General features: G+C 54.0%; 1 protein-coding gene across 2 annotated transcripts in view; it reads right to left on the bottom strand.

The window, feature by feature from the left end:
• TMEM184B (transmembrane protein 184B) overlaps positions 1–25,585 on the bottom strand; it is a 48,619-nt gene that overhangs the window by 8,324 nt on the left and 14,710 nt on the right. For both annotated transcript variants that reach the window (XM_005655511.4, XM_001924228.7), the window contains exons 2-5: positions 16,174–16,421; positions 14,305–14,470; positions 2,347–2,437; positions 1,800–1,875 (exon numbers count right to left, since the gene is read on the bottom strand). In XM_005655511.4, coding sequence (XP_005655568.1) covers positions 1,800–1,875; positions 2,347–2,437; positions 14,305–14,470; positions 16,174–16,365 — 525 coding nt within the window. In that variant the 5' untranslated portion in view covers positions 16,366–16,421. The remainder of the gene's footprint in view (positions 1–1,799; positions 1,876–2,346; positions 2,438–14,304; positions 14,471–16,173; positions 16,422–25,585) is intronic.

Raw genomic sequence — 25,585 nt, 5'->3', positions numbered from 1 at the left:
AGAGGGCTCGCGTGAAGTCTGCAGGGGAGCCCTGGGCGGCCTGTACTGGGGGGCTGCTGAGAGGAGACAGGACCTAGAGGGGTGAGCTCCCCTCCCATCCCCCTACCCCCCAGCCCCCTTGTAGAGGAAGCCCGACAGCACACTTTGGGGGAGAGGAGGGGCTGCAGTTTGTCCCACGTGAGCACTTTTTGGGGGGGAGGGGCCACGCCTGTGGCGCGTGGAAGTTCTGGGGCCAGGGATGGAACCCGCATCACAGCAGTGATCCAAGCCGCTTTCAGTGACACCGGATCCTTAACCTGCTGCACCACAGGAGAACTCCCCAGGTGAGCGGTGCAAGCTGCCCGTAGGCTGGTGCCGCCCTGGACCAGCTCGCTGGCTGCTGCAGGAGGGCCATCGTCATGCGAAGGGTACAGATGAGGAAACGGAGGCACAGAGAAGCTGAAGCGGCAGAAGAGGCAAACTCTCCAGGAGTCCGAGACTGGCCCCGATGACAAGGGCAGTGTCCTCTCTCACATGGGAAGGGGGTTAAGAGGCTTCTCTAGTTCCTTCCTTTTACTACCCATCCTTGCCACCTCTAGGCACAGCAGCGCAACATCCAAGCCCATGGGGCTGGGGGTCATTTCCAGCAACCTGGCTAGTGACCTGCGGTCACAACCTCATACACAACAAAATCATCAAAGAAGGCAGTGAGTCACCGCTGGGCCAAGGACTGGTAAACAAGGGCTCTGAAAGGCCCCACCCTGACCCCGGGACAGTTTTAACTCCTTCCCTGCAGGTCCTATATTTAGAAACACCCCAGGGAGGCAAGATCTGGAAGCAGAACTGGAGCCGCCTGAGCCACAGGCGGCGCCCCGCACAGAAGGGAACAGAAAGGCCAGCCCTCCAGCCGGTCCCAGTGATTGCGGGTTTCATTTCCCCTCCTGAAGACGGCGGCAGCGGGCGGTGCTGGAGGGGCTGACAGGCCCTGGGGAGCCCCAGAGGAGACTAAGTCTCCGTCAGGTCTGCTGGATGTGGCACCTGCTCTCACTCCTGAGCAAGAGACCTCGGGCTCTGAGCCAGAACTGCCTTAAGGGCTTTCCCTCACCGGTTCCTTAAACCCTCCCTTGAGATAAGCATCCTTATGCTCACTTTACAGAAGAGGAAACTAAGGCTCAGAGAGGTTTCGTAACTTATCCAAGGTCACACAGTCAGAGGAGAAGCTGGAAATGGAACAGACACCCAATCCCAAGCATTTAAGCACAACACCCCCCCCCCCGGCCCCCACCCTGGCCCCTCCAGACCACAGTGAGGGCAGTGCTGGAAACTGGAAGCTGCTGGACTGCCGGCCAAGTGGGAGAAGGGGGAAGAGGCCAGAGGCTGCACAGGCCTGCTCTGTCCTGTTCTGTAACACAGAAACCCTCCTGGCCTCCAGCCACAGCTGATGAGAATTTTCAAACTGAATCCCCAGCGCGCTTCTTTGGACTCTCACACCCACGGATGACTTGGTTAAAGCAAGCAAGGGTTGGGGACCTTTTCTGCCCAGGGCTGCATCAGACACTCCAGGACGCCTGCTGCTGCCCCTCTGAACACACCCTGCCAATGCATTGCATCCCTAATAGTTTGGGAAGTGGGTGTGGGGCTTGGGGTGCTTGCAGGAAGGTGGACCCTGTGGCAGAGTCCTCCTGGCCTTACGCCAGCCTTTGCTACTCTGTCAACCAGGGGCAGCACGGCCCCTGCAGCTGCTTCTCCGGGGCACGGATCCAGGCTCCTGACCCCTGGTCTGCAACTCTTGAGCAGGGCAGTTGCTAGGGGTAACACACCTGCTTGCAGAACCGCAGGAACCCGATGGAATAAGTCTTTCCCCAGAGGCAGCACGTGCCATACACACAGCTGGACCTGGAAGAGACGAGCAGAGATGGGGCTGGTGAGCAAAAAGGACTCAGGGACGCAGGGCTGGGGGAGACCACCCTCCTTCACATCCAGACAAGCCAGGGGCAGAGGGGGCGGGGTAGGGATGGGGCTCAGAGGGCAGTCTTTGAGCCCAAGGTCAAGCCCAGAGCATCTGCATGTACAGAGCAGGGCGACACCGGCCTTGGGGTAACAAACCAACCTGAAAGGCACTGAAACTGCAAGAGGGAGAAACAGGCAAAACAGGAAAGGACAGGAAGAGAGAGGAGGAGAAAAAGCCAGAGAGGCCCTCCCAAGAGTCCCAGTGACGGCCTGGCTCCCAAGTGTGGGAGAGACACAGCAGGTCAAGGTCAGGGGCAGAGATGGTCTGTGGGACCAGCTGAGGCTGGGAGAGCTCGGAGAAGAGCAGCCCTGGGAAACGGGGTGGTGAGGGGGGCTCCAGGGGGTCTTCAAACTCACTCAATGGGCTTCCCTCTGATCTCTGACATGATGGAACTTTCCCCTCCGAGGTATTCATAGCACAGGCTCAGGAAATTGTAGATGACCAGGGCTGTGAAAACAGTGTCCAGAGAAAACCACTCCAATCAACAGGATGGATAAACAGATGGTAGAATTCCAAATGGCAGCAAAATTGAAAGAACCACAGTCACAGGCAGCAATGGGTTGGGGGGGGGGACACCTCAAGGGCACAAGGACCTGCACAGAGACTATTCCATTTGTAATCAAAACCAGGCGCAGCTAAGGCACGTCGTTCAGGGATGCATACAAACACTGCCAGTCACACCATAAAGAAAAGCAAGAAAGGTGCTGTGCCACTGAATTCAGGACTGTGTGGGGAGGCTGGATGGCCTCTGGGGGCTTGGGGAGATGGCCGTGTGCCTGTGCTGGGCTTCAACGGGTTTTGGCTTTCTAATTATGTCTGAGTTTTCTGCACTTTCCTGGTTAAGTGTTACAGATCACAATTTTATGACAAAACAACGACAGAACGTCCCCCAGAGGGATCTCAGGAGACATTCTATGCCAGATGAGACAGGAGAACCCTTATTGTGTTCGAGAGTGTGTAGCAAGCAGCACCTTTTGCACGCAGGGCACCACAAGCTCTAACAAAGCCTGTGAGAGGTGCACAGAATTGAGTGCACATGACCGGGAAGCTGGGCCAGCTCGTTCTGAATCAGGACACGGCTTGACATCACCCACCAGGATACAACATTTGCAACAGCACGGATGGCACAGTACAAGTATGCCATATGCTATAAATAGAGCACTACTATTTGAAACTGGTCCCCTGGTCAGCGGAGTTCTGCTGGGTCAGCAAAAGGAAGGCTGTTGCCTGCAGGGCGCTAGAAGCGCACGGGTGTGCCTGGAGGGGGTGGTGGGGGTGGAGGAGCAGGGGGAGCGCAGGGAGAAGGACAGGAAGGAGAGGGCGCAGGGGGACGATCAGGGCCCTGGAGCAGGGCAACAAGAGCAGCGGCATCCAGCAGAGTCAGGCCCCGGGGGGCGGGGGTGGAAACAGGGTCGGGGGGGTTCCCGTTGTGGCTCAGAGGAAACTTTGAATCTGACTAGCATCCACGAGGACGCAGGTTCGATCCCTGGTCTTGCTCAGTGGGTTAAGAACCTGGTGTTGCCATGAGCTGTGGTGTAGGTCACAGATGTGGCTTGGATCCCGAGTGGCTGCAGCTAAGGGTTGAAACAGCTCCGATTCTAGCCTTAGCCTGGGAACCTCCACATGCCACAGGTGTGGCCCTAAAAAGACGAAAGAAAAAAAAGAACGGGGTTGGGGTTGAGAAGATGAAGGGAGAGGCTCCTTCTCATCGATCCCCGCCATCCCAGCACAGCAGGAAGGCCTTCGAGGCCCCCAGTGCAGCCCCGCTGGCTTGGCTCAAGGTCTTTCAACAGGTGGTCTGGTTCCCGCCCGCCCCTCATGCTTCCTTCCTTCCCAGCAACACTAGATGCCCCCTTCCCCTTGGCAGGTTACTGGGCCCTCCCTGCTTGTGCCCTTCACGCTCCTGGAACCATCAACCCGTCGGACACCACCCACCCTGAGAAGTCCTCCCCCATGGAACCTGCTAATTAATGTGTGGGCGCCGTGCAGTCCTCTCCCCTGACAGTGTGACCGCCTAGTAGGCCCAGCCCTTGGCACATACCAAACCCGCCAGACGCTTGACCGCCTGGAACTGTAGCACGGAAAATCCTGGCCATATGTTTTGAGGTCAAAGTTGGCCTTCAGCAACTTGGAAAGGGATACGTTTGTGGGCTCGATGCCACTCAGCTGCTCTAACCTATTAAGAGCTCACATCTGGGGCTGGGGAACAGGCGCCCCAGGCGGCACCCTGCGTAATCCTGTCCCCAAGCACCTACTACCTATACGCTGACTATCTCCATACAGACAGACAGCAAGGGGTCTGCAATGGGGCACTGCTGGGAGCCTCTCTGAGACTCAGTTGCCTCATCTGTTAAATGGGGACAACAGGTGCCCCTCTTGAGTTGGGAGGTTGTGGGGTTTTGAGAAGCATGCACAGTGCTCCGAAGAGTGGCCAGCACTCTCCATGTTGGCTGTCATGGCCACTGTTTATCTGCCTGCCTTCCTCAGGGGCCTGCTGTCCCCTGACAAGGCTGAGGACCCTGTGTGCTGCCTGCCTGGCACGGAAGCAGCTCAGGATGTCTGGCGACTGCAGGAATCTCCACTGAATGGGCTCCGGATCACTCTCTGCTGATAAGAACTTTGGGGCGGAGTTCCCACTGGAGCGCAATGGGATCAGCAGCATCTTGGGAGCCCTGGGACTCGGATTTGATCCCTGGCCCAGCCCGGCACGGTGGGTTAAGGATCCAGTGTTGCTGTAGCTGCAGCTTAGGTTACAGCTGTGGCTCAGGTCTGATCCCTGGCCCAGGAACTCCATAGGCTGAGGGGCAGCCAAAAAAAAAAAAAAAAAATCTTTGGGGCATCTGAAGCGGGGGCGAGGGGGTATCAAGCCAAATCTGATGTCAGCCTGCTAATTAATAACCTCTGTCCAAAACCACATGAGGTCAAGGAGAATGGATGGTCCATTCTAATCTGGCTCTGGCTATGTTGTGGTCAATGTGGTCACATCCTGTGACACTGACACGCCTCTGCTGAGAGACAGGATTCTCGTCCTCTCCTTGCATCTGAGCAAACTGGGGTGACTAGAGCAAAGCGACGCTTGGTGACATCTGATGCTGGGGTTAGAAAAGGCCTCTTCCCTTTGGCTCTTTTCTCACTTGAGACGCTTGCCCTTGGACCAGTCACCAGGCCAGGAGGAAGCCCACGCTGGCCCACGTGGAGAGTCCACAAGGAGAGGCTCGTGTGGGAGGAACGGAGGCCTCCGGCTGACGTCGGCATCGACTGCCAGACACGTGCGTAAACCAGACATCAGATGAGCCCTCCCGCAGCCGTCAGGTTCTCCAGCGGGGGCCCAGGTATCACAGAGCAGGGCCGTGCTGTCCCCAGCGTGTCCCGTTCAAAGGCCTGACCTTAATACCCAGGAACAAAACAAATGGCTGTTTGACACTAGCGTGTTCGGGGTCGTTACGTCCACCGCCGCTATAAGCGGAACGCACATCAAACTATCTCCGGAGCTCCCAGGCCGGGCCACCATCTCTCACGCCTGCCCTCGGAGGCACACCTGGTCTCTGCTAAATCCCAGGGGCAGACCCAGCCGAATGCCACCCAGGGGCAGACCCAGCTGAATGCCATCTCATCCTGGGCAGCCTCCCTCTCCTGTCGCCACGCTCACACACTCCACAATCTCTGCTGATCCGTCCGAGTCTTCCAGCACAAGAGGCTGCAAGAAGTAGCAGGAAAGCCATGGATCCCGGAGTCAGACGGTGTGGGTATGAATTGTGGCTCCACTACTGAGGAGCTGTGTGGTCTGGGGCACGTTTCTTGAGAGCTCTGTGCTTCGGGTTCCTCATCTCAAAGCCGGGGATGACAACGGCTCCTTTGAGCACTGGGCCCATGCCCAATGTCCATCCTGCTACCCACTCTATTCAAGACTGTAAACGCCTTGCACGCAGGCACTGAGGCCCGCCCCCAACAACTAGCAGAGGGTCTGGCACATCCACACTCAATCAACACGGGAGGAATGAGTTGCTGGATACGGGCCATGGTGCCAGGTGAGGCTCAGAGGGGCGGGCACGCGGGGGGTAGCCCGCACTCAAGGAGCTCACCCGCTCACAGGCCAGGCAGCTGCACCTTCCCCAAGACGATCAGACTTCCGGTCACCAAAGACAAACCCCTCCAGAGGAGGCACAGGGGGCTGAGCCTCCCGCAGCCAGGCAGTCCTGCCGTCCACTCCCGGGAAGAGCCTGCTGCCTGAGATCACATCCTTTCCCGCGTCGCAACATGCGTCCTGAATGACGTGGTCGGGCAGCTGGTCTGTCCACACCCAGCTCTGCATTCAACTGGTCACCCACCTCTCTCAGCTGAGGATTCTTGACCTTTCAGCAGGGTTCTGGGGCCAACCAGTCGGTAAAATACCAATTTGCTGATGGATTCTGTTAAAGAATCATTCGTGAGTCAATCACGCACTCCAGGAGAAGGGGAACAAGAGAATCTCAAGATGACTCAGCCAGCCCACGCCAAGACCCAGTGACCGTCTGGACCCATCAATGCCCCTCCTGGGGAATGACAGAGCCATGCAAAACACCACCCCCACACCCCAGCAAGACCGTTTCGAATGGACACCTCGACCCACACAGACAGGCTGGCCCTGGACAGCAGAAGCGATTACGAATGGAGTTCTCAGCCAGCAGCACTGTCGCCTGACCGCTTCTGAGCACGGCTCCGGTTCTGGACCCCGGGGGAGGCCCCCGATGTACAAGTGACCGAGGGACACACAGGGGGCACCCGGCATGAGGGAAGGGATGGGTCTTTTTCTCTCTCTCACCCTGGACAGTCAGGTCCCTGGAACTTTTGGCTCCATTCTAGATACTGAATCTTAAATGAACTTGCAAGAAATGCAACAGAGGCCCAGGACCCAAACGGTGATAAAAGGAAGAAGGTACTGGAGACGTGAGGCCTGGAGAAAAGACATCAGGGGTGATTTTCTCACATTTAAGTCATGGCCACCTTTGTCCAGAGGGTCAGGCGGGACCCACTCACCCCAGGGAAAGACCCTAGGACTTCAGTTCAGTATAAGAAACAATTTTTGAAAGGCATTCTTCAGAGATGAAAGGTGGTGAGCTCCCTGAGAGTGGAAGCATGCAATCAGAAGCCGGGTAGCCTCTGTACAGAGACATCAAGCTGTACAAGCTGTAAAGGACACAGCTGTTCTGAGCAGCTATGACTTTACGGGTCCCTTCTGACTCCAAGACACTGGCATCTTCTACCAGGAGCTGCCCAGACAGGAAGGGCAGCCCCCGGGGCCTGGGGTCCTCACAAGTTCCCCACTGCAGGTGACCTTGGCCGCAGCTCACTGATCATCCTAAGCTCACCTCCTCTGCACACCAGCAGCACCAGCCGTGTGGCGCAGCCTTCTCCACTGCAGAGAGACGCTTCGGTTGTGTGGAAAGACACATTCCAGATTAACTTGTGGAGGAGCCCAGAGAAGTCAATTTTGACCACTCTGGAGAGAAACCATCTCTGCTCAGCAAACAGGGGCATCCAAACACTCGTTCCCACTTTGTCAGTGACTGGTGATCATCATGGACCATAACGGAGGCAACATGTGACAGCCAGGCAGGCAGGGGGCCCCAGACTCTGAGCTGCTCCCGTGGCACTTTGCTCTTCCTCTCTCATGGTTTCCTGTCCTTCGCTGTCCCTGCTCATGGCTGTTTCCTGCCACTCGGAAGGCTGATTTAGAGCCCTCTTTCTACTGGTTTCTTCTGGATGTCTGTCTTTATTCAGATCGGTTGAGCTCTTCCGAAGCCTCGCTTGGTCAGAGCCCAGGCCAGCCAGGGCCACCGCCAGCCCGAGTCTCCGTGGCAGCACACCAGCCTTTGGGCCTTTCGTGGTCCTCAGCTGTGTTGCTCTGTGGGAGGATGTTTCTTCTACTTTGCACCAGATTCCAGGAGGCCAAGTTTGTCCAAAATCTGAAACTGGGTGAAGAAAGCCCCCTTCTTGGTTTCTTTCATGCATGTAAAATCTCTGCCAGTAATACGAGGTCACACTTTGCAGGGGAGAAACTGGTCCTGTGTTTCTTCACCAGGCCTGGCACAGAGCAGCTTCTGGGCCCAGGAGACCCAGGGTGGGGGCTGGCCTCCGGCCATTAATCTCTAGGTAACTTGGGCGAGTTCCTTAGCCGACGTGAGGTTTTTTTTTCACATTGGCAAAAATGTGGACAATGATATATATATACTCCACCAGGTAATGAGAGGTGAGATGAGATAATGGTAATGAAAAATATACAGTAAACTGGGAAGTGCCGCACAAACGTTACTAACACAACAGTGTCTGCACGAAGCAGCTGTGGAAGGTGCCTCCCTCTGCGCTCTGCCCCCCTGTACCCTTCTGGCCGCACAGCTCCCCAGGGCTGTCTCAGAGTCATCTTCGGGGACCACTCCCTGACCACGGTCAAACACTAAATGCAGGTAAGGGGCTGGACCCCACCTCCACCCTCTGCCTGCCCCATGGTGGCACAGCCCAGGCTCTGACTTCCAGCCCTTTGCCAGGCAGTAAATACAGAGCAGTGGGGCCTCGGGCAAGCATCCCCTTCTCCCTGGATGATGGAAATTCCACCCCCAACGTGCAGGGTTTATCTCCACTCTGCCCTCCTCCTCCCCCAAAAGGTCCCTGAAATGAGAATGAATGGAGGGAAAGGGCCAAACCTTCACGGACAAGGACATGGCAGCAGAGGCAGCAGACAAGGGATGTGGACTGACCCGGGGGAGGGGTGGGAGCCAGTGAGGCCCCCCAGGAGCCCGCAGCACTGGGCATGCCGGGCAGTTCCGGCGGCTGGGCTCGAGGGTGCGGACGAGAGGCCTCGCTACGTGTCTCCAGGCGGGGCTCTTGGGTTTTTTCTTTCAAGACACGTGGAGATGGTTCTGTTTTCCCAGAACCTGGCCTGGCTGGGGCAGCAATGAGGAGACTTACAGAAAACACAGAGAGGAAGTCGAACTACGAAGGGGAGATTCCAGGGCCCTGTCCCGGCTGCACCCGGAGCTCAGCCCCTCAGCTCCCGCCTCCCAGGCAGGAGATGAGAACACCATTCTCTGGGGAGACAGGCCCAGAATCAAGAGGCTTCATGTAGCACCTGGTGTCCCACCACTGCATGCAAATGGTGGAGGACACGCCCCAGGTCCTGTCACTGAAGTGGGAGGAGGCCCAGCAGTTTTAAGCCCCTTTCTTTTTTTCTAGGGCTGCAGCCGTGGCATATGGAGGTTCCCAGGCCAGGGGTCTAATCGGAGCTATAGCTGCCAGCCTACACCACAGCCACAGCAACGCCAGATCCAAGCCTCATCTGCAACCTACCCCACAGCTCACAGCAATGCCAGATCCTTAACCCACTGGGTGAGGCCAGGGATCAAACCTGCAACCTCATGGTTCCTAGTCAGATTTGTTTCTGCTGCGCCACGACGGGAACTCCCCCTTTCTTAATTATAGAGAGCCAAGGACACCAGATATTTGAGGAGAGCTTCTAACCCGAAGGTCGAAGAGCAAAGCCAACAGAGGGAAGGAACTCAGGACACAGAGATAATGCAGGGAACAGAAGAAAACTGTAATTAACATTCCCAGAGAGAGAAGAACCAATGCCAAGAACAAGAGGCGAGGATAAAAAAGAGCAGCGAAGCAGGGAAGAGCGCCTGACATTTTACAACATGATGAAGGAAATAAAACCTTCAGTAGAGGAGTTCCCATTGTGGCGCAGTGGTTAACAAATCCGACTAGGAACTATGAGGGTGTGGGTTCGATTCCTGGCCTCACTCAGTGGGTGAAGGATCCAGCATTGCTGTGAGCTGTGTGTGGTGTAGGTCGCAGACGTGGCTCGGATCCCGCGTTGCTGTGGCTGTGGTGTAGGCCAGCGGCTAGAACTCCGATTAGATTCCTAGCCTGGGAACCTCCATATGCCGCGGGTGCTGGCCTAGAAAAGACAGAAAGACAAAAAAATAAAGAAAGAAAGAAAGAAAAAGAAAGAAAGAAAAGCCCAAAGATTAAACACACACAGCCATCCTCCTAGGAAGTAGAACAAAAAAGAGCTGGAAAATTGTAAAGAAAACGTGAGGCTCAATCCAGAAGTGCAGCATCCTACTTGACAGGAATTCCAGAAAGTGATAATAAAGTGGAGGGGAAGGGGGAGTCATCTCCAAAGGAACAAACGAGAAAATCTCCCAGAACCTCAGGCCAGGAGTTGTTTCCACACCGAAAGGGCCCACCAGGGGCCCTGCACAATGAACACGCCACCTCTCGTGAGATTTCAGGACACTGGGGATAAAGGCAGGAGCCTAAAAGCTGGTGGGAAAACAAAGGCAAAAGCAGGTCACATGCAGGCACTAAGGATCCGAATCCACCAGACTTTCCAAAACACAACACTGGAAGCTAAGCCTCAGACAGTGAAACTCATGCCTTCAAATTCAGAGGGAGAACGATTTCCAGTTCAGAATTATATTCATACCAAACACCAATCAAATAGAACAATATAATGAAGACACTTGCAGATGATTTTCAGATTTAAAAAAAAAACAGACACCAAGCACCCTTTTTTCCTCAGGGAGCTCCTGGAAGACATACGCTAACCAGAGGGAGAGCAAATGTTCCCCCGCAAGGATGGCATCCGGGGAACAGGCGATTCAGGACAGGAGCGGCGACAGGAGTCCCAGGATGACAGCGAACGAAAGACCCGGGACAACAGCTGAGAGCAAGAGGCCTCGAGGGCAGCCAATCCAGACAGGAGTACAAGGGCCAGGCTCCGGGAGGATCCCCACTCCAGAAAAGCCAGCCTGGAGATGAGCTGATGCATCTGACCGCACTGACAGGAGGGCTTCTTTCTTTTATCCAGTTGAAGCATTGGGAATAAACAGAACAAACCAAAAAGCAAGACAAGCAGTAACCAGAGGAAAATCCAAGATGAACCAGGAAATGCAGTCTTGGGACACTGTCAGGCTCAGCTCTGAACAATATTTACACACATGTAATAATGCACACCTTGGGGTTTCCCCTGTGGCGCAACGGGATCAGTGGTGTCTGTGGAGCGCTGGGGCGCAGCTCAGAACAGTGGGTTAAAGATCTGGTGCTACTGGAGTTCCGTCGTGGTGCAGTGGAAACGAATCCAACTAGGAACCACGAGGTTGTGGGTTCAATCCCTGGCCTCTCTCAGTGGGTTAAAGATCTGGCGTGAGCTGTGGTGTAGGTTGCAGACTCGGCTGTGGATCGGATGTTGCTGTGGCTGTGGCGTAGGGTGGCAGCTGTAGCTTCAGTTCGACCCCTAACCTGGGAACCTCCATATGCCACAGGTGTGGCCCTAAAAAGCAAGGGAAAAAAAAAGATCTGGTGCTACTGAAGCTGCGGTATAGGCTGCAACTATGGCTCAGGAACTCTATATGCCACAGTGTGGCCACAAAAGAAAAAAATAATAACATACACACTGAATGCAGACTTAGAAATAATTATGACAGTCATATTAAAAAGACGAAGAAAACTCTGTGTGTGTGTGTGTGTGTGTGTGTGTGTGTGTGTGTGTGTGTGTGTGTGCACGCATGTATGTATGTGTGTGTTAGCTGGAGGTAAGCTACCTAAATCCAAACCTTCCACAGCAGGAAGTCATTATGTAACTCTAAATAAAATTTAAAAATCAAGAATCAACAATAAAAGCATATTTTCAGGTTATTCTAGAAAAAGAAACCTTTTTTTTTTTTTTGTCTTTTTAGGACCACACCCGCAACACATGGAGGTTCCCAAGCTAGGGGTCCAACTGGAGATACAGCTGGCAACACGGGATCCGTAACCCACTAAGCGAGGCCAGGGATCGAACCCTCAACCCCTTAGTTCCTAGTCAGATTCGTTTCCGCTGCGCCACGACGGGAACTCCTCCAAAAGAAACCATTTTAAAGAGTCGAAAGTACGGTGATCTTGGGAGTGAAGAGGAGTTGAGGCAGTTTTGTGTTTCAATCATATTCACATATTCCTCTAATAAAAGTAAAATTTGGAGTTCCCATTGTGGCTCAGCGAGTTAGGAACCCAACTAGTGTCCATGAGGACACGGGTTCGATCCCTGGCCTCACTCAGTGGGTTAAGGATCTGGCACTGCTGTGAGCTGTGGTGTAGGTTGAAAACGTGGCTCGGATCCTGCATTACTGTGGCTGTGGTGCAGGCCGGCAGCTGCAGCTCCAATGCGACCCTAGTCTGGGAACTTCCAAGTGCCGTGGGCGTGGCCCTAAAACTAATGAATGAAGGAATGAATGTAAAATTTTAGTCACTTTAATTTCATTAAAAAGAAAAGTAAATGTCTGGGTGACGCCTGGCAGAGAGCCCAGCTCCGAGCTGGCCTGAGGAGGGACCGGCCAGGTCTGAAATGAGGGGCCTCCAGCCTAGTCGATCCCTGTCCCTTCCTACAGTGAGGACAGTGAGGAGGAAGGGGGAGAACGAAGGGGGCTGTTTTTGAATTTTAAGGGACATGCCCCGTCACCATTTCTGCAGGGGCAGCCCTTGCAGACGGCTGCCAGCACCTGCAGGTAAGAGTGCAGAGGGAATGGGTCCGAGACAGAGCGGAGGTGCAGGAAAAGGCCAGGCCAGGGCCAAGCCCACAGACTCAGACACGGCGAGCTGGTGGACTCGGGGCAGCCTGACCTTCAGAGCAGCTGCCATGCTGTCTGTAAACTCCGCAGGAGAGGCCACGGGGTGATGGCGTTGCTAGGAGATGGGCTTCGCAGAGCGGCGGGCTCCCTCCGAGGACCTTACACGGCGGGGAGGAAGGCTGGGACAGGCGGGGCCTGAACAAAAGGGCTTCGGGGGGGGGGCACCAACCACCTCTGCCACTTCTGGGGCACGGGTAAGGACTCAGGATGGTGTGGAGGCTCCTTGGCTGTGCCCCCACTTCTGCCACGCACACAGTCCTCACGGCCTGAGGGAGAAGGGAGCCTATACCTGCCCCCATTACACGGAGAGACCCCTTCTCTTTGGTGGGGAACAGCTTTTTGCTCCTGAAGGAACCAGTGGCAGAGGCTGCCCCAGGCACCCGTGCAAGGCTGGCCGCTGAACAGCAATGGGTTCTCAGCCCCACCTGCCCCAGCCCCAGGCTTTACAGCTCCCCAGGTTCCTAGAGGTGTCCCTGAGGAGTCCACTGCTTCCAGGAACATCAGGCACTGGAGGCCTAGTCATGCCTGGAGCAGGTCCCCACCCACCATCGGTGTTTGCACCTGACAGAGCTGGGCCAGGACGCCAGCCTGGGAATTCGATGAGGCCCTAAGAGGGTGAACACAAGGCACCAGGCAGGTGTTTAATAAAGTCCCTTATTCATTCAAAAAATAGGGAGGCTGTGAGCACCATCACGTGCCCAGCTCTGCTGGCTCGGGCTCCCCGTCTATTCCTGCTCTTGCAGAGTCGACAGTGATGGAGGGAGACAGAGCGAACCAGGCGGCACGCTGTCTGCGCTAAACTGCCCACTGCAGTGAGGGTGCAGGGACTCGGGCAGGGGCTGGGAACGGGGGCTACGGGGAAGGCCGTGCTGAGGAGAGGCTGGAGTCAAGACGCAGGAGGAGAAGTGGGTGGGAGAGCTCTTCAGGCACTGGGGACATGGATGTGCCCTGGAGAGGGGGCTGGCAGGGACAGGATAGGAGGCCAGTGTGGCCAAGGGGCTGGTGCAGTGCAGTCTGTGCCTACTGGGTGCCTGCGTTTCCTTGCCAAGTCCAAAGGCATTTCCCGTGCCCTGTGCGTCCTCGGGGACCCACAGGTTCGAGGTGGGATGGAAAGAGGCTCTGGCTTCTTTGGGGATGAGCATGCTGCACCCCAACATCCACAGAGCCCAGGGCCGGGGCAAAGCCCTCCCGGGTCTGGGAAGCAGATACCAGTTCAGACACCAAGGCTGCCTGGCCTTGGCATGAGGAAATCACACCTGGCTGCTCTACCTGAAAGCGGCAGTATGCGTCCGGGAGGAAACAGGAAAACGTAGGACCACGAGCAGGGTGGGCGTGAGACCAGGGATCTTGAATTCAGGGCCCTTCTTCCATATTCCTGATGGTCTGTGACCTGTCTTGGGGGCCCTGTCTGTCCTGCAGGGCTGTACCTGCCCCGTCCCTGCCTCCAGGGCAGACCCTCTAACCACTTGGCCTCTGCCGCCTGCACAGCCCCTGGCACCTGCCGGCTGGCCCGCAGGTTAGGATGCCTCTCTGCCCAGAGCAAATGCTCGTCCCCGCTCCCTGCCCACCCCAGGCCAGGGAGGAAGCCAGGAAGAGGGGCTCCTGGCTCCCGGACAAGGGGGGCGTGCAGCCCCCTTCCCACCCAGCCCTCCCGGGCCGCGCCGTCCTCACCCTCGTAGCAGTCCCGCACGGTGCCGAAGTACACGTAGTACTGGTCGTTGGTGAAGAAGAGGAGGCTGAGCCAGGAGTCGAAGGCGTAGATGGGCACGATGAAGAGGATGCGGACGATGTAGCGCTGCTCGTTGGGGCAGCTGTAGCAGCGCAGGTGCATGTAGATCTGGGGGCAGAGGGCCGGGTCAGCTGGAGCCCCGACTGTGCCCGCAGCTGCCTCAGCCCTTCGGCACCACTGGAGGAGGAGCCCGGCCCAGGGCGCGGAACGAGCCTTATCAGCGGCCCCTTGGCAAAGTGCAACGACACAACGTCCACTGCGAGGCTGCTGTGAGCATCAAATCAAGGGGAGCGTGGAGCTTGCAGCCACCTCACAGACACGGGCCACAAGAGCAGATGAGTCAGGGCCAGGCTGGGGAGCCGCAGCCGTGACAAGCTCCCTGGGGATTCGGGTGCACAGCCAGGTCTGGGAACCGCAGGCGCGTGGTGCAGGGGCTGTTCGCGTGCATGTGTGTGTCCCCCGCCACCCGGCCTCTCTAAACACCTGGGCCCTGGGGCGTGGAGCTAGAACACCGGCATCCAGGTGGTCGCCCGCCCACCCCGGCCCTTAGCTGACGCAGGGTGTATGGGGAGAGACAGGAGGGCCCCTCACTTCCACAGAAGGTGGAAGCTCTTCCTGGCTGAGGGTCCGCAGTGATGTCCTCATCCTGTGTCTCATTTTCCCATCTGCTGAGCAGAGGCAGCGCTGCCTGCCTCCCTGGGAAGTTGAAATGTGGTTTTTAGAAAGCAGGGGTAAAAATAAAGCTACGCACAAATGCCAAGAACTGCTCTAGCCACGCTGCACAGTCCCACAGCCAGAGTCTCTTGTCCCGGCTCCCATGATTTCATGCTTGGCCCAGCCAAGCCCTGGGCTTGGGAGGAGAACAGAATTCCCCATCTGCTGTGAGCCAACCGCCTTGGAAGCACTAGGGTTCTAGAAGGGAAGGGGAACGCTGGGACCTGAACGCTCAGCCTCCCCTCTTCACTAGGCAACCCTCAAACCCGCTTCCTCAGGCAGCTTCCCTGGGGATGGCGACGGGGGACGGGAGACTTGACTTGTGTCCCAGCTCTGCCACCAACTTGTTCGTGACTAGGCAAGTTCTCCCTCCGTCCTCCCTCGCTGGGTGTCAGTGTTCTCATCTACCAAGGGACCACTGCCATCCTGTGTTCCTCCTCAGTCTCCAGGCTCCCCTACAGCTTAGGCTGGTCGCATGACCAGGTCTGGCCCACGGAAGGTAAGCAGAAACGACAAGGGCCATTGCTGGTTGAGAAGGTTAAATGCCCAGAGTGCCTTCCGCACACACCCTTCCTGACACGCAGTTGTCAGACAGACAATGTCTCGAAGCTGCACGATGCTGGAGCCACAAAAAGGAACCTGACCTGCACTGTGCAGGCTGAGCAAGAAACTGATTCTCGGAGTTCCCATTATGGCTCCTCAGGTTAAGAACCTGACCAGTATCCATGAGGATGCAGGTCTGATCCTCGGCCTCGCTCAGTGGGTTAAGGATCTGGCATTGCCCTAGCTGTGGCGTAGGTCACAGACGTGCCTCAGATCTGGGGTTGCTGTGGCTGTGGTGTAGGCTGGCAGCTGCAGCTCCGATTCGACCCCTAGCCTGGGAACTTCCATGTGTCCCAGGAGCAGCCCTAAAAAAAGGCGAAAAAACTTTAAAAAAAAAAAAGAGAGAGAAACTGATTCTCCTGGTTGAAGCCCCTGAGATTTGGGGCTTGCTTATTACTCCAGCATAGCTTGACCTGGTCTAACTGATTCTCTATTGGACAAGAAAGCTCTCAGGACCTCCCTAGAGGGCTGGGGTTCCTCCCTGGCCTGGATACCTGGTGGCAGGTGATGAGCAGGGCTGTCCAAACGAAGAAGCCAGAGATGGCCTGAGCGGCGGTTGTCATCAGGAACACAGGCTGCTCCATGGCCGTGGGGCTGCCCTCGGGGATCACGGAGATGCTGGGCGAGGCTGCTGCTGTGGTGGGCGAGGCTGGATCCGGGGCCAGCACGGCCCCCCTCACGGTCATGGTGCCCAGAAGCAGGGGGCTCCCTGAGAGAAACTCAGAGCAGGCGACGAGCGGGCCTAGACAGAAGGAAGCACGATGTGAGCCTCCTTCCAGCATCAATGGTGGTGTCAGGAAGAACCCTCCAGGGCTCGACACCCACCTTCAAAATGTGACCGGACCTTGACCACACCTCACTCCAGCCCCCAGCATGTCTCCCCTGGCTTAATGGACTGGCTCCTGACCATCTCTCTGCTTCTGCCCTTGACCCTTGACCCTGCCATTCTCACGCCTCCTAAGGCATCAGTCGGACTGGGCCTCTCCTCTACCCAAAACCCTCCAACAGCTCCCATCTCCAGGGGAGGATAAGCTGCTGACCATAAGACTGCCCGATCTTAATTTCCATCTCAATCCTGCACTCCAGCACACTGGCCTCCTGCTGCTCCTTGAACAGGCCGAGCCCGATCCTACCGCAGGGCCTTTGCACGGGCTGTCTCTACCCAATCACAGAGCTCGCTCCCGAACGTCCTTAGGTCTCTGCCCTGACCGCCCGCTCAAACGTGCCAAGCCCTCCCTCAGCGCAGGTGCTCCCACAACTCTGCTCTGCTCTGTCCCTCTCCAGAGCCCTCCTTACACCCGACTGCACCTGACAAACAAGACACTATTTGTTAACTGCCTCCTGCACCAGACATCATCTCCCTGGGGGCAGGCGCTCTGTTCTGCTCAAGACTGGCCCTCTGGCAGCTGGAACGGTGCAGGCACTCGGCAGGTGTTCAGAAGTTACCTGCTGGCTCCGCCCATCTTTACACCTCCTAGTCTAGCAAGATCACTTTAGTGCTGAGGCATCTCCTCTGAGGACCTGTGTCTCTTCTTCGCCATTTTCCCCCAGTCTCCCTAACAGCTGGCAGCCATTCCTCACCATCCAGCTGTGCAGTTTTGGAGACTTTGTGGCCCTCCCCCCGCTTCAAACTGCCTGACTTTTTTTTTTTTTTTTTTTTTTTTTTTTGGCCTTTTGCCTTTCGCCTTTTCTGGGGCTGCTCCTGCAGCATATGGAGGTTCCCAGGCTAGGGGTCTAATCGGAGATGTAGCTGCCAGCCTACACCAGAGCCACAGCAACACAGGATCCGAACCGTGTCTGTGACCTACACCACAGCTCACGGCAACACCGGACCCTTAACCCACGAGCAAGGTCAGGGATCAAATCCAGTCGGATTTGTTAACCACTGAGCCACGACCGGAATTCCAAACTGGCTGACTTTTAATTGAGCTCATGCATCCATCTTCCTAAAAGCCTGCCCTGTTCACTTGCTCTGATCAGGGCCTTCCATGCATTTTGCTGCCTCTGCTGTTCTGTGTAACACGCAGCTCTGTCACTTGCTCATGTTTATCCTCCTAAGACCCTCTACTCTTTGAGGCAAGACCACATTTCCATCTGTGAATCCCCAGCACCAAGGCCATTTATAACGTTTATTTTATGATCCCTTGATTTGCATTCTTTATTTCAAAAGGAATTTGAGGTACTTCAGAGAGAAGCAACAGAGCTGAGAAAGTTGGCATAAAGGAAGATTCCAGGTGGGAAAGTAAAGGTGGGAGTGGGAAGGACACAGACCGCGCTCCAGGACCCTGTGCTGTTACCCCAGGTGGGCTCTCATGTCGGCCCCACACTTCCTGGTGGCACCTTCAGTACCTGGGGCACCACATTAGTGGTTTTCCACTGGAAAGGAACACTGATGTTGCAAGGAAGAGCTGTTGTTAGGGTTCACCTGGCAAGGGTACAAACAGGGACCCAGGCCAGGCCGGGGGCTGCAGCTGCTTTCAAAGAGCCAAGCGATTCAGGCGGGACCACCTGGAATTGCTCTTGGGAGGGCTGGCCACTCCTGCATCTATGGGCTTCAGAGACCCATGGCTCTGATGGAAGTCCCTCTCAGTGCTGCCACCTGTTGACAGGCTGGGCAACAACATCCTGGGGTCATGGAGTCTCCCTGCGGCAGAGGCCCTAGAAGACTAACCTGCAACGGGCCAGGAGAAAAGCCAACCACTGATGCAAACAGGTGCAAAGAGCCCTGGGCGGAGCTCGAGTCTCAGCTCCACCCCAACCAGCCACGTGCCTGCACAGGTTCAGTGGGCCCAGAAAACGGCCAAACCCCCAAACCCAACCATCTCAGCCTGAACCCTGAGGTCTGCCCAGATGACCCCTCCTATCCCCTCCAAGTCTGAGCTGATGCCCTCTTTGCCCCCTGTCTCCCCCACCCCCACCCCTGCCCCCTCTCCAGTGCCCTCTGCCCCCGTCTGAGCCATGTTTGCTCTCAGCTCTAAGTTTCTACCTTAGGAGAGCCCTTTATCATTCTATTTTCCTGTAAAAATAAATGATCTCGAACACATCGACCAAGAGCGTGTTTTCTAGACTTAAAAACTCAAAAGTGGAGAAAGCATCTATATAAAGAAACTCAAAACTGGAGAAGGTGTCTATATACAGCCTGGTGGAGCTTTGAAAAAGAGACACAGTGATGAGTCTAAGAATAGCTCCTGCAAGTATGGTTGCAAAATTGAAAACCAGTGCCAGAAATATTTCCTAAAAAAGAAGATTTGGGTTGTAAATCATCATCTTTGTCTATCATCCCAAATGAAATGAATAAACACGGGGAAATGGGGGGGTTACAGGAAGGACAAACACCCCCCCGATCTTCTCCTTCTGAGCAAGGGCTGGGGTGTCAAACGCTGTTTTGTCTGGACTTAAACCAGATCCTAGAACATTTCGGGAGCCTACTGTCTATCCATCAAGTGGGGCCATGGATGAGCTGTCCTCTGGCTCTGCAGTCCCTCCTAGGAAAGAGCCCTGACCCTTCTTGCAGGAAAGGAAGGAAGCTGCTTCCCAGGAGCGGAAGCCACAGCCTTGGCGAGCGACTCCGTGGCCTGAGCCACGCTGGCCACGTTTCCACGCCGGGGGCCCTGTGATTTACACACCATTCACCCCCCCGCCCTGGGCGGCCCTCACTGTTGACAAACCCCAACACGAACTCATATTTTTTGTCACGGCAACTCCACAGTAAGAAACATTACCTACATCTTAGTGCCTGGCACCAAGGGAGACCTGAGGAGGCACCCAGTGCCTGGGCCGAGGCTGGGGAGAGGGTCAGGGACGGCTTCGAAGGGACAAGGACTTTATGGAGCATAATCAAGCTCCAGCCGTGAAGTCACCAAGCTGGGTTCCCACCAGACGCCACCACCTGCTGGCTTGACCTCATCTCTCAGAGCTTCCGTTGCTTCATCCGTAATCTTTGGGGGGAACGACATAATTGACGAGGGAGTGTTCTACTTGCTACAAGTCCCATTCACAAGAGGAGATGCAACCCCGAAAGGACCATTTTGCAACTCCTAACACAAATAATGGACAGAGATCTGGATCATCCAGGGATGATAGAACGAGCAGGTGAGAGGCTGATGGGGAACCTGACGAGGGATGGAAGAGGCCGTACCCTCTGAACCCACAGTCTAAGCCAACGTCACTTAAAAGGAGCAGCTGGCAGTTTCAAGCAGAGAGCACCACCCTGGGAAGGATCTGACCCAAAAAGTGACCTAGCGCTAACCACCAGGACCCAGGACACACAGAGGGTAGGGGAACAGACGAAATGATGCCATGAGGAAGCAGCAGCCAGAGCCAGACCACGGGGCAGCCTGCAAGACCAGTGACTTGGTTGCTTCCACAAATTGGTGACTTAGAGACAAAGGTGGCTGGGGGGTGGTTATGGAACAAGAGGCTGAGGAGACGTTATAGCTTAAGGCAATGCGTGGACCTTACTGAATCCTGATGCTAACAAATCAACAATGAAAAGGAGACATCTGTGAAATAGAGAGTACACAGCAATTCTTGCCAGTTTTGCTAGGCGTGATAATGGCATGGTAGGTATGTAAATATGAAGTCCTTATTAATGGAGGAAGAATAATCTTTTCAATAAACAATGCTGGAACAACTGGATACCCAGAGGAGGCCAAAAAAAAAAAAAAAAAGAGGATCCTGAACCTAAACCTGTATACTATATACAAAAATTAATTCCGAATGGATCATGGGTTTAAATGTAAAAGTAAGGCTATAAAACTTTTTAAAATTTAAAAAAAATTTTTTATTACTCACTGAATTTATTACATTTATAGTTGTACAATGATCATCACAATCCAATTTGAGGCTATAAAACTTTTGAAGACACAAGAGAAACTCTTTGAAATCTAGGGCTAGGCAAAGTGTTCTTTTTCAAAATGTTTTCAATGGCCACACCCACAGCATATGGAAGTTCCTGGGCCAGGGACTGAATCTGAGCCGCTGCTGTGACCTACATCAGATCCTTTAGGCCACCGAGCCGGTGATCAAATCTGTTCAATCTGCACCTCCGCAGTGACCTGAGCTGCTGCAGTCGGATTCTTAACCCGCTGTGCCACAACGGGAACTCCTAGGCAGTGTTCTTAGACTTGCAAGCAAAACTATGATCCATAAAAGGAAAAACTGATAAGCTGGACTTCACCAAACGTAAAAACTTTCATGCTGTGACTCTGTGAAGAGGATGAAAAGACAAGCCACACAGGAAAACAAAATATTTGCAATCCACGTATCCAACAAATGACCAGCATCTAGAATACAGCATATAGCAAGAATGCTCAAAGCTCAGGAGTTAAAAAAAAAAGGGCGGTTTTTTCCTGTTGTGGCTCAGTGGTAACGAATCTGACTCAGTGGGTTAAGGATCTGGCGTTGCTGTGGCTGTGGCGTAGGCCGGCAGCTGCAGCTCCAATTCAACCCCTAGCCTGGGAACCTCTATATGCTGCACACGCAGCCCTAAAGAAGAAGAAAAAAAAATTCAATCAGAAAATGCACAAAAGACATGAAGAAAGATTTCACTCAAGGAGGACCACCGCCAACACATAAACAGCTGTTCAACACTGGCAATTAGGGAAATAAAACTAAAAACACAATAAGATATTAGTTCCCACCTAAAAATACAAAACAGTGGCATTAAATGCTGGTGAGGATGCAATGAAACGAATCTCACACACAAACCTGATAGAAGTATAAAATGGTAGAGTCACTCTGGAAAAGAGTTTGGCAGTTTCTTATAAAGCTAACATACATTTATCATACAACCCAGTAATCACTCTTAGACATTTATCCTAGAGAAACGAAAATATATGCTCCGCAAAAACATATTTGTGGAACTACTGCCGTGGTGCAATGGGGTGACGATCCGGCTTGCTCTCTGGAGGTACCAGTTCAATTCTTGGCCCGGGACAGTGGGTTAAGGATCTGGCGTTGGCTGCAGCTGTGGTGTAGATCACAGCTCTGGCTCAGATTTGATCCCTGACCCAGGAACTTCCATAGGCCACAGGGGGAAGGGGAGGGAGCAAAAAAAGGGGGAAAAAAACTATACACGAGTGTTCACAAACACAAATGTGTTTTGTTTATTTATTTATTTTTGCTTCTTAGGGCCACACCCGCATATGGAGGTTCCCAGGCCAGGGGTCCAATCAGAGCTATAGCTGCCAGCCTACACCACAGCCACAGCAACGAGGGATCTGAGCCGTGTCCACGACCTACACCGCAGCTCACGGCAATGCCAGATCCTTAACCCACTGAGCAAGGCCAGGGATCAAACCCGTAACCTCATGGATACTAGTCAGATTCGTTTCCGATGCACCACAACAGGAACTCTATGCAAATGTGTTTGTAAGGAGCAAAACCTGAAAACAATCTAAATGTCCTAAAACATGCGAAAGGTTCAACTTTGGTACATCCAAACCACGGACAGCTACTCAGCAACCAAAAGGAACCTGGGAATCCATATGCCGCAGGTGCGGGGGCCGGGTGGCGGGGGGAAGGATGGAAAAGAAAGAAAGGTCCTCAAGTAGAGATGCATCCTGAACTATTTAAGGGTGAGAAGAAACATCACATCTGGGATTTTACTCTTTAAAAAGGGGGAGTGGGGAGTTCCCTGGTGGTTCAGTAGGTTCAAGATCCAGTGTTGTCACTGCTGTGGCTCAGGTGCCATCCCTGACCCAGGAACTCTGGCTGCAGGTACAACCAAAAAATGAATGAACGAATGAATTAAATTTAAAAAAATAAAAAAGGGGAGAGGGACAGATGCAGCAAGACTGCAAAGTGTTGCTAACTGCTGAAGCGGAGTGACTGACAGGCAGAAACACATTCCACAATGTGCTTTACTTTTGTGCTAGAAATTTTCCATAATAAAAAGCTTTAGACTGTAGAACAGGAGAATTTTCCACCAAAATTGTAATGAGATGGGCAGTGACTCAGGAAATTATCTATCACAGATTTATGGTTATCTGACAAGAGAGAAAAAGCAAATAAGAAAAGCAATCGAAAAGATTTGTCAAAACAGAGCTCAACACATCTTTGTTTTACCAAAAAAAAAAAAAAAAAAAAAAAAACAGTTTCAAATGGGCCCATTTTTTCCTATGGTCAATGGCTGCTTCCCAGCTATGTTTTCAAAGCATCTTTAAGGATGTTTAAATGTCCCTTCACAGGAAAGGCATGTTATCAGGGGATGCAAAAGAAACTGCTCTTTGAAGAAAAAAACCTCAGGTAGGGCAGAGCTTTCTGGAAAAGTATATTCCTGTTTCTTCTGTTGTAGGATTTTGTCATCAAAAACAGTATGTCTGTAATTTGCCAACACTCTCATATCTGAGCTCCTAAAACCTACGTAACAGAATCTTCTAATCTGTTTAAAAATTTCCAAAGCATTTGAGTGGGTTCTGGACTCGTGTTAAGAACTTTAAAATACTTTCCATTTAGTTTACAAAAACATCTGATTGGCATCGGGGAGGATGGAAATGTACCAGCCAAACAAATCCTCTGCGCACGCAGTGGATGGGCTGGAAAAATGAGTAACCCGATTTAGAAAGAAAGCCAATGATGCGTTTCCTCTGTGCGCAGCTACGTGTCCCAGGCAGGGATCTTTTTCAGGGAGGGCGGCCCTTAAAACCAAGTATCTAAACAAACTGCTCTCTCACAGAACATTAAAGCACAAAATAAGTATATGAAGCCAGAAGGTTTTTTAACTTTAAAAAAACCATTACATCTTTAACCCATCCTTGGGTTTCTTTCTTTCTTCCTTCCTTCCTTTCTTTTTGCTTTTTAGGGCCGCATCCTCGGAATATGGAGGTTCCCAGGCTAGGGGTCTGATCTGAGCTACAGCTGCTGGCCTACACCACAGTCACAGCAACGCTAGATCTGAGTTGCGTCTGCGACCTACACCATGGCTCATGGCAACGCCAGATCCTTAACCCACTGAGTGAGGCCAGGGATCGAACCCCCAACGTCATGGTCCCTCGTCAGATTCGTTTCCGCTGTGCCACGACGGGAAGTCCCAACCTCAGGTTTCTATTTTTGGTGTAAATTTTATGATATACACAGTGTCCCAGGAAGGTAGTACAGGTACAGAGTAACTGCATCAATATCCAGATGTTGGGGTGCATGCCCCCAAGAGTTCCTCTACTGATAGGGGTGTGTGGGTGAGGAAAGCCTGAAGGTGCTATCAGCGGTGGGGAAACCAGTTGGTGACCCAGCTGCTGACTTTCTCTGCCATGTCTCTGCCTCTGTCCTCCCACCTGCTCAATCCCAGGCTGTAGCAGACCCAAAGCAGTCAAGGCTTGGTTCCACTTCTCTCCCAGCGGCCCACCTACCAGCGAGGTGGCTCCCCACCTGGGAAGAGGCCAGGCCACAGTCTGCCCTTGGTCCAGGGCTTCACCGAGTCAAGGCAACTGAGCTGGAATCTTGGTGTTGGCACCCAGCTGTGCCTGGGCAGGCGACGTGGCTATCTGTGTATCTGTCTCTTGGGTGCGCCGTGCTATAGCCAGGGCCCGTGGGCCACATGGGTTTGGGAATTCGGGTTTTCAGATTTGAGGAAGGATTACGGTGATGGTATACAGTGCTTAAGCAGTAACACCCTCAGAGGGGTCTGAGCAGCACCCCAAAATCAAACACGTAGTGTTTCCGCAGAGAAGGTGAGATATTTTTAAAGACCGTAATTAGTCTCGCACCAATTCAGGTCAGATTTTTGCCACAAAATTAGTTTGCTGCAGACTTAGGAAGAACCTCTGGGATTTCGAGCGTTCTGGATTCCAGAAAGGTGGAGAAAGGAGGTGGGCCTGGACCATCCTCCCGAGCTGCCGGGAGCGGATGCTCCGGGAAGCAGGAGTCAAGTGTGCTTTCTTCTTTTCACCTGTTTGCAAACATGAGCACCTCCCTCCTGACCTGAAACCCTCTGAGAACACGGCAGGCTCTGACAGTGGATGCAGTCCCAACTCCTCCTCGGGGCCCGCGGCCCTGGGCGGCTGGGTCCCAACCGCCCTCCCTGCCTGCTCCCCAAGTAGCCCTGTGCCAATGCACCCTCCCTCAACCTGGTCCTGGTGGCACGTGACAACTGCCTCTCACGAGTCATCCTAAAACCACCCGGCGCGCCGGCCCACCCCGCCCAGCCGCCCCGAGCTCCCTCCATGAGGTTGGTTCTGACAGCGCTCCCGCCTCCCACACCCGCATGCTCCATCTCCAGGCCTGACACCGTGCCAGACACACAGCAGGGATCTGGAAAGGAAGAACCAGTCAATCAAAGGACTGACTGAAGGCCCGGCATTAAGCCATGTGCTGCACACTGCCCGATTTCTGTCATGTGGTCCCCTCCCCACCATCCGGAGCGCCACTGAAGGACCTGGATGTGTGGCTGGAGGGAGGAAGGGCCGGGTGAGGGCAGAGGATGGAGGCTGAGTCACACCGTCTCACGCACATCCTGCAACGTGGCAACGAGGGCAAAGGGACTTATCCTGCAAGCTCCATCAGGACACAGCCCGGTCCACCTGGTATGAGCAACAGGAAGGTGAGTCTGCCAAGACAGATGCTTTTACCAACTGGCACAGTCTAGCAATGTTCTAGTTGCTTCCAGAATAAGGAAGCTCCCAATCAAACAGGACAAGAAGTCTCCTGGGGCAGGAACAGTGATGGAGGAGCCTCTGCAGGGTGGCTCACTCTTCCCTGACTTTTTCCCAAGCAGCCTGGAGCCGGCAGAGATCAGAAGTCACGTCTTATGCGTAGCTGTGATCCCAGCACCTACGTCAGAGCCTGGACGTGGTCAGTGCTCATCCGGCTTTGGCTGCATAAGGAGGCAACGGAATGAAGGTTCCCTTTGCAGTTCCTTCCAACTCTAAAACTCACGACACTCTCCACACCCCCGTGCCAACCGCCAGG

This window comes from Sus scrofa, chromosome 5, assembly GCF_054392235.1.
Source record: "Sus scrofa isolate SSC_HxYL_T2T_F1_AM1 chromosome 5, Sscrofa_HxYL_maternal_Yorkshire_Landrace_v2.0, whole genome shotgun sequence".
Lineage (NCBI taxonomy): Eukaryota > Metazoa > Chordata > Mammalia > Artiodactyla > Suidae > Sus > Sus scrofa.
This window is presented reverse-complemented; position numbering and strand designations above follow the sequence as displayed.